The 17,072-nt window shown below is 40.8% G+C and overlaps 3 protein-coding genes across 4 annotated transcripts; 2 read left to right on the top strand and 1 right to left on the bottom strand.

The window, feature by feature from the left end:
* Positions 1-100: 100 nt before the first annotated feature.
* Positions 101-6,001, top strand: LOC132974868 (uracil-DNA glycosylase-like). The gene is made up of 7 exons (XM_061039170.1): positions 101-294; positions 1,467-1,571; positions 1,658-1,753; positions 4,150-4,247; positions 4,343-4,431; positions 5,335-5,513; positions 5,593-6,001. The coding sequence occupies exons 1-7, from the start codon at positions 208-210 to the stop codon at positions 5,734-5,736; spliced, it is 798 nt and encodes a 265-aa protein (XP_060895153.1). The 5' UTR covers positions 101-207; the 3' UTR covers positions 5,737-6,001.
* A 332-nt stretch (positions 6,002-6,333) lies between these two features.
* Positions 6,334-10,085, bottom strand: alkbh2 (alkB homolog 2, alpha-ketoglutarate dependent dioxygenase). The gene is made up of 4 exons (XM_061039171.1): positions 9,963-10,085; positions 8,441-8,763; positions 7,218-7,416; positions 6,334-7,148 (listed from the first exon to the last, which is right to left on the bottom strand). The coding sequence occupies exons 2-4, from the start codon at positions 8,718-8,720 to the stop codon at positions 6,839-6,841; spliced, it is 789 nt and encodes a 262-aa protein (XP_060895154.1). The 5' UTR covers positions 8,721-8,763; positions 9,963-10,085; the 3' UTR covers positions 6,334-6,838.
* On the top strand, positions 9,673-13,207 carry LOC132974864 (uracil-DNA glycosylase-like). 2 transcript variants are annotated; one of them, XM_061039166.1, is made up of 7 exons: positions 9,673-9,846; positions 10,202-10,402; positions 10,489-10,584; positions 12,215-12,312; positions 12,393-12,481; positions 12,636-12,814; positions 12,894-13,207. In XM_061039166.1, the coding sequence occupies exons 1-7, from the start codon at positions 9,748-9,750 to the stop codon at positions 13,032-13,034; spliced, it is 903 nt and encodes a 300-aa protein (XP_060895149.1). In that variant the 5' UTR covers positions 9,673-9,747; the 3' UTR covers positions 13,035-13,207. The 2 variants fall into 2 exon arrangements, with proteins under 2 accessions (XP_060895149.1, XP_060895148.1); XM_061039165.1 differs by lacking the exon at positions 9,673-9,846 and having other exon boundaries at positions 10,100-10,402.
* Positions 13,208-17,072: the final 3,865 nt, after the last annotated feature.

The raw sequence follows: 17,072 nt of genomic DNA, 5'->3' as shown, positions 1-17,072 counted from the left end.
ATTAAATTGAAATGCAGGTTTATAATTTTACAGCTCCCAAAAGTTAATCCATACACATCTGACCACGCCCTCAAGACGTCCAGCGCTGCCCATATAAGACCACGCCCCCATTCTGCGTGCTGCAACCAGGAGTTTTAGGAACAAGCTGCGTCAGTGGAGCCTGCAGGGGAATATCAGAGAGCTTATCGACACTTGTCTTCCCTCAAAATGAACGGACAGAAGACCCGCAGGCGTGTCTCGAAAAAGAGAGTCTCTAAGGATCTGAAAGACTCTGAGGAGGACGCCAAAAAGCCGGTGAGAGAAACTTCTGCGTCACAGAGTCCGCTTGCATTTTATTTAGCCTACTTGTAGTTTTCCCAACAAGTAAGGTTTTGTAGTTTTTGTGCCTCACGCAGCGTTCAAATGCACCACCGTCTTCCCAATTGTTACTGTACTGAACAACAATGTAGTTAAAGGTTTCTGTATAAACAGTCTGTGCAGCCCCACCTTCAGCATGCTCAGCTACAAATCTGACGTCACTTATAGCCCTACCTTAATATTTACAGTCTATGATCACTACTTACATTTGTAAACACGGATTAGATTTTAAAAAACGAGTAACGCTGTATTTTCTACTTGCCTTATAAAAGTATAATTCCAAATAAAAACAAACAATTTCTGTTCAAAATGGTACATAAATATTACCATTTGTAAATATCTCAGCTGTAATCAACAGATTCACCTTTTGTGTTCTGCAGTTTGCTGTGATTTAGAAAACATGTCTTTTTGATCAATTTGAAAAAAAAACTCAAATCATCATGTGAGGGTTTTTTTTTCTTTCCAGCAGAGGGAATGTAAACAACATCTCAGAGGAATATTTATGTAAAAACAACACGCTGTAAGGACCAATGTGAACCCACTCTGTATCACAACAAAAAGGGGGGGTTAATGTGTGGATCAGCGGCAGTGAAGAAATAAACATGTCAAACATTAGGGAAGTGAAAACACCATTTCAAGAATCATTTTTAATGGTTATAAAATGAAAGACTCAATGAGAAGAAATGGAACAATAGGAGAGGTAAGCTCTGTACCGTCTACGTGTTCATTAAGTGTAATATATTATATTTGTTGTTGCTTAGCTAGTTATCTGAACTCTTTCATTTTATTTTGAAAGCTTTGTTTAGTGTATACAGCTTAAAATAAAATAGACGGTTCATTCTGTGTTTACAGCCTGTGATGTGATGTCGTCCCACTCTCCTTCAATTTTTATTTGAATGTCGTTCTCTCCTGGTTGATTTTGATCTTATTCCTTGTGTTGTTTGCATTTATATTATGTTTGCCCTCTCTGTTTGGCCCGTCTGTTGATCTCTGTTCTGTTGTTGTGTTGCTGTATTTGCGTTGTCTGTCACAGCACTTTGTAAACATTTGTTTTTAAAGTTGCTATATAAATAAAGTTATTAGTATCTCCTCTGCCCTCCTGCAACAAGAAGGCAAAGGAGCAGAAAATGGCCTCTGCTCTGACACCTCCGGGGTTCGGGGAGAGCTGGAGAGAGGCACTGTCGGCTGAGTTTGGACAGCCTTACTTTGAAGAGGTGAGAGGAGAAGTCAGCACACTGCACGTGATGTATCGGTGTAGTTATAAACAGTGTTATAACTTTAAATCTCTGCCACGCCACAGCTGATGAGTTTTGTGTCTGAAGAGAGGATACAGTACGAAGTTTACCCACCTGCTGAGCACGTTTTCACCTGGACTCAGATGTGTGATGTCACAGATGTAAGTTTCAGCTTCCCTCACCTGTGACAACAAAGCATGAAATGCTTGAGGAAATATGTCGATACTTGACTTCACACAAGAAGGATTCAGGACCCTCAGATGGCTTAAGTTGAAGTAGTTATACATATATATATGAGCAGCACACATGTAGCATGAAGCTAGCTCTGTGAGACCGTCGCTTAGGCTCTGTATTTATCCTCAACATGATGCTGAAGTCAGGGAGAAAAGAAAGAAGGTTGAACAAACCCTCAGTCTAACCCTGAGCTCTGAGTTGATTTACCCTCAGGTTCCAGATCAGCAGATTTGAGTTTGTTAAATCAACTCTGAGTAGGTTCACTCGGTGTTCAGCCTGTGCACCTTGACGATAAACAGCCAACATCAATGGAGCCCCGATACTACGATTCACCATGGCAACAGGTGACAAAAAATAGGTCCTCGTACCAGCGAATATGAACAGGTCTTAAGAAGGAAAACTGCGGCAAAGGAGAGAGAAGTGGTGTGGGATAAGACGGCTGCTCGCGTCATGTAGTCTATTCAATTCATATTTGATCACAATTATAATGTTGCAGGTCAAAACTGGTGTTGAAACTTAAATTGATTTTCATTAAGATACAATCCAGAAGGAGAAAGTGGGAGGAGACAGAGAGAAACTCGGGGTTCATTGAAGAAAACCTGCTTCTGAACAGGTTATGTTCACGGACTCAGTTGCCATAGTAACTGACTTCAGAGATAAAGTTACTTTCCTCTCTGGAACGGGCTGGAGTTACCCCTCTTTCTCTGGGTTTGAGTGACCCCCCCCCCTTTCTGAAACAGAAAACCCAGAGTTTCCCTTCAATTCAGGGCTAACTGACTCAGTGTTTGCACTAAACCTGATTTCTGAAACGGGCTCCTGATCTCCCAAAAAGCTTGTGATTTGACACAAGAAGAATGTGAGGTTTCAGAGAGCACACACCAAGCCAGACATGAGGGGAGACACAGAGTGACCTTGGTTGTCGTAGTCACAGGTAACCCTATCAGTACAGCTGTGACTGCTGTCAGGGAGTGAGTGAAATGTCTCTACATCTACACAGATACATGAACTCCATCACAGAAATAATTAAGATAGGACAGCAATTCTATTTAGATAAGAAACATGTATTTAATTCAAAGGGCAACTTCTGAATCTGAAATAATGTATTAAAGGTCCCATATTATGCTTTTTCTGGTTTTATTTGCTCTTTAATGTGTTTTCTATGTGTCCTGTGCATGTTTAAGCACATCTATGTGCAAAAATTCAAAGTCCGAGGAAACACAGCTTCTCCTACGTCCTCCTGTTAGCTGTAGCATTAGCCGCATGTAACGCTCGGTTCTAGCCCCCCTCCATAAACATTTGTCAGTGCGACGTCATTGTCAGTGTGAGATCACTGATCTAAGCCCGTTGGCTCGTTGTGGCAAGCCCTGCAGCTCATGTTGAAATTTCCGAGAAGCGTGCTGAGCAACTGACCAATAACGACAGAGCGGATCGGCAGACCAATCAGAGCAGACTTGGCCCACGTGGGGTCTAACAGTGTGGGCTCAACAGAGTGTAGCTGACGGACTCAGAGCGTAGAGGGAGCAAGGAGGAGCAGTACATGAAAACGGACACTTTTTTCAGACTTTAGCTATTGTGAACGTACAAAAGTAGGAACATAGATTAAATATACAAACCCCAAAAAGGGCAGAATATGGACTCTTTAAAAGATGTTGGTTTTGGGGCGTTGATAGCCTAGTGGTTATGACATGCGCACTGCGTACAGAGGCAATAGCCCTCAGCGCAGCGACCTTGGGTTCAGATCCGACTACGGCTCTTTGCTGCATGTCATCCCCCTCTCTCTCTCCTCACAACATTTCCCGTCTTTCTTCAGCTGTCCTGACTAATAAAGGCAAAAAAAGGCCCAACAAATATCTTTGAAAGGAGGATTATTAAGTAGTCAGTAATAGAAGCAGCATTACAAGACATTCATTTAAGTTTTGTTAAAGTTAAGTTATTGAAGACTGCTGTGACGTAATCTTTAAATGTGCACTCTGAAGGCTGCAGCCCCTGAAATGGGATTCAGCCCGTGTGTGTTTTACAGTACTGCAGTTACACTCAGAGACCTCCGGAGGGTGCCAAAGAGCACCAAATCAAATTTCTCCATGCTGTTGCTTTCACTCTCAACTGAACTCTGGCATTACGACCAAGTGAAGTTGTTGAAATCTGTGGAGCATACCTTCTTGCCCGGCTCTATAAGTGTTTTAATACAACTTGTCAAACTTAATCGATCTTTTTGCGCTTCATAAACAGACTAATTTTACTGCATTGTTTTCTTTAAAGTGCCCCGTGGTTTGAAAGTATTTGTCACAGGTAAGCTCCCGTTCAGATGTGTTTGTGCTTTCAGGTCAAAGTAGTGATTCTTGGTCAGGATCCGTATCATGGTCCTAACGAAGCCCATGGATTGTGCTTCAGTGTCAAACAGCCGGTTCCTCCTCCTCCCAGGTAGACCACTCACCTCCCGTTTTAAACTCTTTCATTTGTAAAGCCAGTCCGCAAACTTCAAACCTGACATATTCATGAAACTTCTTGTCTTCCAGTTTGAAGAACATTTACAAAGAACTGGTGTCGGACATTGAAGGCTTTCAGCAGCCTGGACACGGAGATCTGACCGAGTGGGCCAAACAAGGTGATTTTTTTAAATTTATTTTTTTAAAGATTTATTTTTGGGCTTTTTGTGCCTTTAATGGAGAGACAGGACAGTGGATAGAGCTGGAAATCAGGGAGAGAGAGAGAGTGGGGAATGACATGCGGGAAAGGAGCCACAGTTGGGATTTGAACCTGGGCCGCCCACTTGGAGGACTATGGCCTCCATACATGGGACGCACGCATTAACCACTGCCCCACCAGTGCACTTTACATTTTGAAAAAAGCCCATATTAGGGGTGTGAGGGTACCAGAATTTTAGACTTCAACACAATACTAAAAATCATTTTTATAATTTAAATCACATTTGAAATAGTTTCCCTTCTCTATATAGTGTTGTTCCTTGTTGTTTCTGTACTAAAGCAACAAGAAGTAGGTCCTATAGGCGCCCAATATTTGGTATTCATGTTTTTAATCTTCAAAAATGGCAAGAAAACTTTTAGCACACTTTCTTAATTGCAGAAATACATTGGCAATGTTTCTGAGCTGAAACATTGGCGATGTCTTTCTTTCTGCAATTCAGACAGTGTCTCCACCTCTGCTCTGTCGGTTTTTCGGGAGATGTAAACGTTATTTCTTACACGTGTCTGAGACGTCAACAGGATTTGAAACAGAAATATTTAACGACCTGTCAACTTCAACAAACCGCAGCTGCTCTCTCTTTTTGGTTTGCAGCATCTTTGGATAAAAATATGACTGAAGATCTGTAGATTTTTAATTTCCTGTATTTTTTTATCCTGTCCATCCTTAAAAATTACAGAGAGTATCAGTTTAAAACATGTGTTATCAAAAAGTATTGAATAATTTGACAACCTTTGAGGCCACATTAAAAGACAGCTGTTGGTTATAAACAAACATGACCCTTCTCTGAAACCTGCCTCTTCAGGTGTGTTGTTGCTCAACGCGGTGCTGACTGTCCGAGCACACCAGGCGAACTCCCACAAAGACAAAGGCTGGGAGAGGTTCACAGACGCTGTGGTGCAGTGGCTCAGCAACAACAGGGAAGGCCTCGTCTTCATGCTGTGGGGAGCGTATGCTCATAAGAAAGGAGCCGCTATTAACAGGGTGGGTATAATCTTTAATACAAACATTTAAAATGTTTAATTTTGCTCTTGCTCTAAGATGAGGATCTCTCTGTTTGTAGGAACGACACCACGTCCTGCAGGCGGTGCATCCTTCTCCCGTGTCTCCTGCACATAAAAATTTTTTTGGCTGCAAGCATTTCTCGAAGGCGAACGAGCTGCTAAAGCAATCTGGAAAGTCTCCTGTGGACTGGAAGGCACTTTAAGTTTTTCTAACCTGTATGTTGTTTAACTGTTGACAGAAACTCACCCGTAAGCTTTTTTAGTTGGCTGTTTATAAATGTTATACAGTATGTGGCCACACGGTGGTGCAGTGGTTAGCGCTGTTGACTCACAACGAGAAGGTTCCTGGCTGGAATCCCCGACAGCCAAAGATGTTAGCAATGTGTTTCTTGATTTCTTATAAAGGACACAAGCCATAATGCATCGCTCGCATAAAATGAATAAAGTTGCTCTTTAAGTGTTTCTGGAGCTTTTTGACCTCTTGTTGGTGAAGTTGTGTCCGAAAACTCCTTCTCTTTGCTTCCAATATTACACACAGCTGAATATGAAACCAGCATTCAGTGCTCCATTGCTTCACCAAAGTACACAAACAGAGTGTTCCAGTGCAACACATTAAGCATACATAATTAAGCTTACATACACCATTTAAAACGATGCAATATCCTTCATTTATATATATATTTTTTTGGCTTGTTATGCCTTAATTGGGGGACAAAGGACAGAGTCAGAAATCAAGGAGAGAGAGAGTGGGGACACGCAACAAAGGAGTCACAGGTTGGACCCCAAACTGGGCCGCCCAGTCTGAGGACCGATGCCTCCACAAATGGGACGCCTGAACCAACCACTAGGCCAACCAAGGGCTAAAGCTTTTAAAACAAAGTAACCTACATCTATTTTTCTTAGTCAGGTGCTTACGACAGAAATGAATGCATCAAATATTTCAGGCGAACTCCTGCACACTATCTAAATTGCACAAATACATTGGCAACGTTTTGGTACCGAAATGTTGCCAATGTATTTGTGCAATTAAGACAGTCTGCAGAAGATGGCCTGCAATGTTTGATCATTGAAAACAAGAAATGAACCAATACCAAGTGCCCAGGACTTCTATTTTTGTTGCCGTGGTATTGAAACAGGTCTTGATATCATTTGATTTAACTGGTATTGTATCAAGGTTTTAAAATCTGATATGGTAACAACCTTCTTTAAAACACACTTTTTTTTAATTTGTAAATGAGTGAATTTACAAATGAATCAGTGAATCTTAGTCAATGACTCCTTGGCCACTAGCCCTCTTCTTCTTGGTCATCTCTTTCTGTCTGGTAGGATGCGTCTAAAGGTGAGGTTGATGCGAGGTAGGATGATCTTCTTGCGAGCGGGGAGGCTGTGGTACCAGAAGGTGTTGGTGGGCGAGTTCATGAGGAGCAGACTTCCATGAGCGAGCTCCAGCTTCACAGGTTCGATCTGTCGGCGGCCCCGTTTCCCCCGAGCATCTCTGTGTCTGAAGATGAAGTCTCGAGCTGCTCCCAGAGAGACCGAGGCAATGGGGCAGAGGGGGTCCAGCTCCTTCTCATCATCACGATGCTCCCCCATGTGATCCTGGCCATCTTTGTACCTGATGGAGAGAGAGACACTTGAAGCAGACAGTCATTAAAAAGTGACCATCATGACTCATTATTCTTACCTGTTTACTAGAACAAAGTTGAATGTTTGTCCCGTTGTTTTTGTCACAGCATCTCGAATGTATTCCAAGGTTGGAGTCCATGAACATGCTGAACGAGTCACTCCAGAGTAAGTGTAAGTTAGACCTTCATCTCCATACGTGGCCTGCTTCCTCGGTATATTGTACACCTTTCCAAATACCTGCACCTTTGCTTCTTCCCCTGGAACAAAAACAAACACAATGTTTAAAACACAACTCCAGATTCTTGTCCAGGGTTGCTGCACAAATCTAAGTTAAAGGTGACATATTCTCCTCCTCTTCAAACAGTTTAAATAAATCTCAGAGCTCCTCAAAACATGTGTGTGAAGTTTCTTGTTCTAAATCCACTCTGATCCTGTATTTGATCATGTCTATAAACCCCTCTATTTCAGCCCTGATCAGAACAGGCTGTTTCTGTGTCTGTACCTTTAAATATGTAAATAAGCTGTGTCTGACCACACCCCCTCTCTGGAAGGGCTTGGGTGTTCTCTGGCTTTCTTGCTCCATGTTCTATTGTTTACGGTGAGAAGGCAGACTCAGAGGGCAGAACAAACACCTAGCTGTAGGAGTGTCACCCACCTGGGGGAGGGGCTACTGCCCTTTGTGATGTCATGAAGGGAAAATCTCCAAACAGCCTGTTTGAGCACACATTTTCTGAAAAGTGGAGCAGGGAAAAGACGGAGAGGATGGACTTTTCTCATCATTGGGGGATTTGTAGACAGACTAGTCTCTGGTGTTAGAACAACATGGTGAAGTTTAATTTACAGAATATGTGACCTTTAAGACTTGTTAGGACCCTAACAAAGATAAAGTGATAACATTTTTGCACAGCATAGGGTCGGTGCCTTTCAGATGTCTTGTTGGACTCAATGGCTTTGATTCCCATTATCTCAATTTTAAAAGTTTATGTTTGCTTACAACTTGCCTTTTAATACTCGTTATTTGCCCTGCCATCCACACCCTGTGTTTAAAAAATAAAATCTTTTCCACCTTGAAGTCATATTTCATATTTCATCATCTTCTCCTTCATGCAAAGTATTCTGCCATAAATGATGCTGTAAGTGAATCAGAATCAGAAGTGCAAACTTCTGCAAAACTGCAATTGTACAACTAAGTTGGCCACATTTGGGTAGCAGAACATGATTTGAAAATAATCCAAGTTTAAAATATTTCAGAACCTTGAACTCTACAGAAAAAGGTCTTACCTGTTGAGTACACTACCTCCTCCTCCAGACGTTTAAAAAGCTGGTCGGCCTCCTCCTTAGAGAACAGCTGAGCGTAATCACAGTCCAGTCCCTCTGCTTCGACTTTCTGCCAGGGAACCGGATGAGAAAACTCTGCTAAAGCTGAATGTTCGTCTTCATCGTCCCCCTCCTCCTGCTGCTGCTGCTCATCACCACTCTCCAGTTTAATCTTCTTCCTCTGAATTCTTGCGTCGCTGCTGTCCGATCCCTTTTTCTTTCCCCGAGCCACAAACTTCTCCATAGCAGTCTGCTGTCCGTGTCACTCTGAGGAGCTCTGATGTCACCTGAATGATGAAAGAAGAATGAAACACTAACATTAGAGTGATTTAAAAGCTCCTGTGAGGACTTTGGATGCCCCTGTTTGACCTTGAAAATCAAAACAGTCCATCATACAGGAGATGGAATATTTATTAATTGTAATTTTTAATCCCTGTAGGTGTCAGATGAGAAGATTTACAGCATGCTGAAGAAACAGCCCTCTTATTTATTATTTTTACTTTATCAGTAGCTAATATTCACAATAAGTGATACATTTGACTGTTATTAAGTAAACAGGGTGATGAAGCCTGAGTGGCGTCACAATTTTGTCCGCTGCTTGTGCTTAATTATGGTGTTTTGTTCTTATTCATAACGCCTTTGTGCAAACGCGAGTGGAGAGGGGTTGGAGGTGTGTCGCTGGAGGAGAGACGAGGCTTCAGAATAGCGTTGGTGTCGCCAAACAGCAGTCTGTTGTGGTTTAATGCTGGTGCTCAATGGCGCCATCTACTGAATCAAAAAGTCGCACATTCTTCCATTAAGGTTGAAAAAAAAATGGTTATGATTCCTCTAATTTTTGGATGGAGGATGTAATCATAATTGGCCCCCGGGACGCATTTCCCCCCCTTTTGTACGGCCTTGACACCACAAACAACATATATTGCACATTGCGAATACTGCACACAAACACAACAAAATAAATGTGAAACGAATTTGTTTTAATTTTAAAAGCGCAAAGCAACTCAAATATGAAATATTTTTGAGGAAAACGTAACGTATTTGATGGATACCGTGTCAGTCACAAACTATAAGCAACACTTAGCAACAGTTTGCTTGTTTTGAACAACCCTCAGCTCATTATCATGAGTCTGCTTTCGTCACTTTGCTTTGGCGCGAAATATTTTCAGTGAGTTTATGAGATACACGCCGCATGTTTTTGCTCCTGCATGACCTTATCAGAGAAGTTAATACATTAACAGCAGCTTATCGACAGGTTTGTTTTTTGCGCTAAAATGATCGGACAGAAGACCATCAACACGTTTTTTTCACCTGTCTCTAAAAAGAGAGTTTCTAAGGATTTAAATGAATCGGAGGAGGATGCGAAAGAATCGGTGAGAGAAACTTCTGCTTCCCAATGCACGCTTTCAAACAAAGGTTACATATCTAACTTGTCACTTTGAAATATAACTATTAAAAATACTAAAAAAAATATTAAAACCCCACTTACATTTTATTTGTAGTTTTTGAAGCGAATGAGGTTTTGTAGTTTGATATGCGCTGAACGTAAATGAAGCTGCATTCACAAGCACCGCGTTGTTCTTAACTGTTGCTAAAAGTGTTGCTCATTTGTAGCACAACACGAGCATGTTTGCGCTACACTGCCGAAGGTTTGTAAAGCATGTTTCACCTCCAGCCCCTCGCCTCTCACCTGCTCTGTATTTTTCTAAATACACTAAAATTGTGCAGAAGAAGCCGAAGTGCTCAGCCGGGGACCCGGAGCCGTCCAGCCCGCGTCCTGCTCCTCTGTCTCCGGAGCAGCTCGACAGGATCGCCCGGAACAAGAAGGCGGCGCTGGAGAAACTGTCTTCCATCCAAACACCTCCGGGGTTCGGGGAGAGCTGGAGAGAGGGACTGTCGGCTGAGTTTGGAAAGTCTTACTTTAAACAGGTGAGAGGAGACGTCACCACACTGCACGTGATGTATCGGTGTAGTTATAAACAATGTTATAACTTTAAATCTCTGCCACTCCACAGCTGATGAGTTTTGTGTCTGAAGAGAGGAAACGCCACAATGTTTACCCACCTGCTGAGCACGTTTTCACCTGGACTCAGATGTGTGACGTCAGAGATGTAAGTTTCAGCTTCCCTCACCTGTGACAACAAAGCATGAAACACTTAAAGTGAGCACCTCTATTTCATATTCAGAGCATCAACCGTTTGCAAAATCTGAACTTTTAAAATAAACAAAAAAAAGTCTTAAAAGAATGTTTCTGTTTTGAGCTGCTCGGAGATAAGAGGAATCAAAACAGTAAAAATAATAGAAGCATTACAAAGTTAATTTAAAGTGGGATAATCTGATGGTTCCAAAGATCGTCTCGACAAATGTTCCTGTGGTGTGAGGTGTGTTAAGTCATTTCACCCTCCCTCATCTGCCCGGAAGACGATTGTGGCCGACAATTAGAAATTACAGATATTAATCAACTTTAATATTTATGATATGAAATCCGGGGCTGTATCTGAATTACAAAGTACCTACTCAGTCTGTCAGTAGGCAGTACCTACTATCCGTGCTGTATACTGTTTAGTACCTACTATTCAGTAGGTAGATATTTGTTCCTACTTCTTCTGATTCATTCAGTATGGAAGTGACGTCATTTACGTTTCCCAAACCGGCCGCATTCACCTGTTTTTTTTGTTTTTTTTGTTTAGCTTTATTCAAGAAGAGTAATGCACATATACAGTCAGGTAAACAAAAAACAATATCACAATGTAAATCAAGTAAAAGACAGATTAAATAACTAAATAACATACAGTACATAAAGGAAAGAACAAATGAAAAACAGAAATATACAGAATATAAAATAAACAAATAAAGACGCATTTAAATAAAGAAATCATTATTTAAATAGAGGGAGAAAGGTTTTATAATAATGCAGACATTTGTTTTATTTTCTGTTGTTAATTAAAAGTAGTGATTTCAGGTGGGACTTTAACTCTAGATTAAAAATGTATTAAATTAATCCACGCTCGTTTGTTTTGATTTGGAGGCGGACGTGAAGTGACGATTTACGTTTAATTTCGCACTGCATTGTGGGTGGTAAAATACAATTCATGTCCTGAAAGCACGCATACGATCCATACTGCATAAAACCCGGAAGTTAGTATCCATACTGAAATGTTCAGTATACTGAGGTGGACCCAAAAAATGCATACTGAATGACCACGAGAGTTCAGTATTCTGAAAAGTACGTACTGCATACTGAACTGTGGCTATTCGGAAAGGGCCCTGTTCTGTAGGGATAATGGTGAAGACAGCCGAGCACACACACTGTGGAACAATAGCCAATCAGGGAGCAAGCTGACTAAAGCAGGAAGCACATCAAACATAACCATGGCGATGATGGCGATAAAGTTAGATGGATGCCAGAAATAGATAACCAACTTGTTGATTTGTAGCAACAACATGAGTGTTTTTACAACGTGTCTGTAAAAGAAACAACAATCCAACTGACAAGGAAAGGAGATGGTCTGAAATTGTTACCTCAATGGATGTACCATGTAGCTAACAGCTAGCCGCTTTTAGCTTAACCATCATGTTTGTTTACTCTGTAGTTACGTTTGACCCCAGAGATGAAATGTTTTGAGAGTCGGGAATCTGGTTGTTGGTGAATGAATCTGTCAGTATGGGGTGTGCTTCTTTGTTGTGTTTGAAAGTATTTGTCACAGGTAAGCTCCCGTTCAGATGTGTTTGTGCTTTCAGGTCAAAGTAGTGATTCTTGGTCAGGATCCGTATCATGGTCCTAAACAAGCCCATGGATTGTGCTTCAGTGTCAAACAGCCGGTTCCTCCTCCTCCCAGGTAGACACCTTAGTCTCAGTTTCACAAGTCAGTTCTCTAACTTCAAACCTGACATATTCATGAAACGTCTTGCCTTCCAGTTTGGAGAACATGTACAAAGAACTGGTGTCGGACATTGAAGGCTTTCAGCACCCCGGACACGGAGATCTGACCGAGTGGGCCAAACAAGGTGATTTTAGAGGCGCCAATAGGATTTGAAACGTCAATATTTGCCAACACATGGTATCATAGTATTGAATAATTTGACAACCTTTGAGGCCACATTAAAAGACAGCTGTTGGTTATAAACAAACATGACCCTTCACTGAAACCTGCCTCTTCAGGTGTGTTGTTGCTCAACGCGGTGCTGACTGTCCGAGCACACCAGGCGAACTCCCACAAAGACAAAGGCTGGGAGAGGTTCACAGACGCTGTGGTGCAGTGGCTCAGCAACAACAGGGAAGGCCTCGTCTTCATGCTGTGGGGAGCGTATGCTCAGAAGAAAGGAGCCGCTATTAACAGGGTGGGTATAATCTTTAATACAAACATTTAAAATGTTTCATTTTGCTCTTGCTCTAAGATGAGGATCTCTCTGTTTGTAGGAACGACACCACGTCCTGCAGGCGGTGCATCCTTCTCCCTTGTCTGCACATCGAGGATTTTTTGGCTGCAAGCATTTCTCGAAGGCGAACGAGCTGCTAAAGCAATCTGGAAAGTCTCCTGTGGACTGGAAGGCACTTTAAGTTGTCATTTATCTGACGTTTTTCTAACCTGTATGTTGTTTAACTGTTGACAGAAAATCGCCCGTAAGCTTTTTTAGTTGGCTGTTTCTAAATGTAATATGTGCAGAGATTTATATTATACTCTTATTTTTGTGCTATACACTGTTTTTTTTTATAAAACTTTTTCACCAAAATGTTTTGATACTTCTTTTTATCATCTGCACCTGTCAGTTTGAGCATTGTAAATATGTTTTTTTTTTGTTTGTTTTTTTTACATGTTTCCCCATCAGTGTTTTAGTTCTATTACAGTAAAAAGATATTGTACATCCGTTGTCTGTGAATTTTCTCAGTGATGTTTAATCTAAAATATCCTCATCTATGAGGCCAGGACAGAAACTAAGATAGAAGGGTGGAAAAATGAAATTAAAAGTTGAAAACATAAACATAGGGAAACACTGACTTAATACACTTTTACAGGTGTTTTTTGTTTTATATTAAATATAAAGTCCCTGTATAGACAGAACTACTTGTTCAGATATAAAGATGATATGAAGGCTGCCTGAGGGGCCTGTGTAAAGTGCATTTCACCATTTTTTGTAGTCTAGAAGATCACCAAACAGATTCAAATAAAAAATCTCAAAGCTCAAATATAATTCAAAGCACTCAAAAAGAAAGATACCACTAGTAGGAGAAACAGAAATGTACACTAAGACCACAGGCTGTCAATGGAGAGTAGTTATCCGCCTGGGGATGAAAAAAGAAGGAGGAAAAATCATTGGGTAGGGGCCTCCAATTAATTCTTGCCTCGGGCCCCAGCAGACCCTAGCATCGCCTCTGTTGATCAGACATAATGTCTGTAGTATTATATAAATGTAATATGTCTGACTAAATAAGTAAATCAACTTGTATTTCAAACTTGTGGTTTTGATATTTTGACTCCTGGTAAAAATTCAACAAATTTAACGAGAGTGGGTCCGAGTTGAAAACGTTTCTGCCTAAGGGGTTATGTCGCCTTACAGGACGGTCGGAAACAATTCCACTATCTGTTAAAACCTACTCCTTTTTGTTTGCACCCGAGTTGATTACGTTATTCACGATGCATATCGGTCCAAAAATATGTACTGATTTTCATTTAAAGCGATACAATGATGGGATGTGAAACTAGAATGATTAGTATCCAACAAGGATTATCAAATGTATATTTTTGATAAGATAACCACCGTGCCTGCTTTGACAGAGAAGTATACGAGTTTTTGAGGTGACCGTGAAGGCATCATGCACCTGCAGCTTGAGCTCACTGAAAATCGCCACTTCGCTCTGAAGGACTTTTCTAGAAAATGTCGGTAAAATATTTTTTCCGACATTGAGACAGAGACAAGATATGCTTTTAATGTTAAAAAAAATGTTTATCATGAAGTTGTCTACTTAGTTGTCGTTAATTAACCTGCGTTGTATCCGTATCACGGTGGTTTCCATGGAGACTGAGGATTAATTTACCCAACGTGGCTAACGCTAGCAAAAGGTAGAGTAATAATTTAACCGTCGTTGTGTCTTCGTCAGTAGGTGTAAAACTTTTTTCAGTTGTTGCGACTGTTTTAATCTCAAACGGATTTGTACCTATGATTTGTACTTACAGGAGCTGTTGGCTCACAGAGTTTAAAGTTACCGCCGTTTAAAGCGCTCAGGTTTCTATGACAACCACAATCTGACACGCTAACCAGCTAAAGCTATAAACACATGCAAAGGGCACAACCAGTCAGGTAAGAGTGTTGTATCCCAGTCTGCCCAGTGCAACGAGGTACTTTTTTTGTTTTAGTTATCAATGTTGACCCTTGAACTTATGAAAAGCTAGTTAATGTTGCCAACACTTGTTTTAATCACCCCCTCCCTGTAAGGGGCCAGGTGTTACAGAGATTTCTGTGACCTGAAGAAGGAAGTGTCAGTCCTTAAAAATATGGACACCGAAGTAAGACATTTAAAACCCATAATAAAGGAGTCAGTAGTAAAAACTAACTGAATACATGTTCTCATTTACTGTTTTTCATTACACATTTGAAGTACTTTTTTTTTTTTTTTTTTTACTTTACAATTACTGTAAAACTACAATTAAGAGCTTTTATGTACTTTACTCAATGAAATGATGCTGCATTTTTTGGAACGGGCGTCAATAAGAGACAGGCCTTTAATTATTTTGAAACAAAAGTTGTTGAGTCAGAAGACTAGAAAAAGCACTATAAAAGCTCAAGTCCATTTACCGTTTAGACTGTCTGCTCACTTTACGTCATAATGAGCTTTTATAACTCACAAATAACAACATCAAACGTCTGACTGAGACCTTTGCAAAAGTGTTCATTGTCTGTCTTTTCAGGAAGTGGACGCTGTGACTGAGAGTCAGAAAAGCAAGGCTCAACACATCAGGAACACCATCACATCAACTCCCAGCAGCTCCTGCTCCTCATTGCAGACTCAGGATGGTTCACATGTACAGAGTGACATTGAACCACCACGCCCCCTGCTGGAAGACTGCAGAACAGAGCAGCTAAAAGGTAGGAACCAACAATTTGCTTTAAGTACCTCTTTGGTGATCAGTTTGGTGAAAAAATGTTTCCGCAGAACATCAGGAACTGAATACCATTAAAAAAAAGATATTTACAGACATTAAAGGTTTTACCTCAGGTGAGACAGCCCATGACGGCCCATGCAGGTCTGTCCCAAAGTGTTTTAAAATAAATCAGCTCTCTCAGAGGCATGATTCCACTGGTACAGAGTGCCTGTGCTTCATGTACAGAGGAAACAGCTCTCCTCAAATCAGAACTCACTTAGAATGGTCTAAGTAAATAGATCCATATCAGTATTTTCTTCAATCTTAGTTAGCAGGCTTTTTCCTCTGCAGCTCTCTGCTGAACATCAGCTACAGTTTGTGTTGGTGTCTGTCTGGTATTATGTGTCTATCATGTCTGTAATGCAATACTTGTACAGCTGTCAACAAAACATAAAAAAAATCTGTTGACTCAATTGTTATTGTGACTTTGGCTGATTGAAGACAGTTTAGGTCATGACAGAGCACGAATCAATCTAAATCCCAATAAGCCTACACTGAGCCGGATAACCAAGATATTCACTCGGCTGCATGGTTTGGTCAGCATGCATCAGTCTGCTTTTTCATAGTATTAAAGGTGCAAGGAGCACAGTGATGACATTAATTTACTAAGGTTTAAAAAAAGACATGGATATAAACTAAACTAACTTATCCTACATTTTCTGTCACAATTTTAATGAAGTTTACTCTTGTTTCTACATCATCTACTCTGACAGCCTCATCATACAATGTGTCCTAAAAACAAGTGACTGTCCAGCTCTCCCGTCACACTTCTTCATTTGGTGTGTCCCTATTGTTTTGCCCACTTCATTGTATGAGGGAAGCACAGTATTAAGAGCACCTTTAAATATAACGCATGCTTTACCAGCAGTGCAACGCAACCTCCACAGCCGCTACACTTTACACAAGCACAAGGCACTGGAAGGACTCAAATACGCTGACTGGACACAGTATCAGCCTGTTCTGAGCAGGGCTGAAATAGAGGGGTTTATAGGCATGATCAAATACAGGATCAGAGTGGATTTAGAACAAGAAACTTCACATACATGTTTTGAGGAGCTCTGAGACTTATTTAAACTGGTTGAAAAGGAGGAGAATATGTGACCTTTAAAATACAATATGGTGCATTTTCTGAAATACATGTTTAATGAAATAATGTGTTTTGTTAACTATAGCCCATTAGTATCCAGACATTTACAATTTCTTTGTCTGAATTGTAAAATAAATAACCTGTAAGGAACTACAAGACGTTGTTCCTAGCACTTTTTACTATGTGCGGAATATTGTGGAATATACTTCTGAAAATGTTTAGATTTCTCAGAGTTGTGTGAATGTACTGCACAAAGCCAGTCAGGGCTCTGTTCCCTCCCCAAGTCTGAATTCGAGCCGTGTTTCGCTTGAACTTTTCTATCACACCTGACTTCATTTGCATCGCTAGACCTTGCAAATTTCTTAAAAGA

Source organism: Labrus mixtus, chromosome 5 (genome assembly GCF_963584025.1).
Source record: "Labrus mixtus chromosome 5, fLabMix1.1, whole genome shotgun sequence".
Lineage (NCBI taxonomy): Eukaryota > Metazoa > Chordata > Actinopteri > Labriformes > Labridae > Labrus > Labrus mixtus.
The sequence above is the reverse complement of the archived record's forward strand: the minus strand, read 5'-3'. Positions and strand labels throughout refer to the sequence as shown.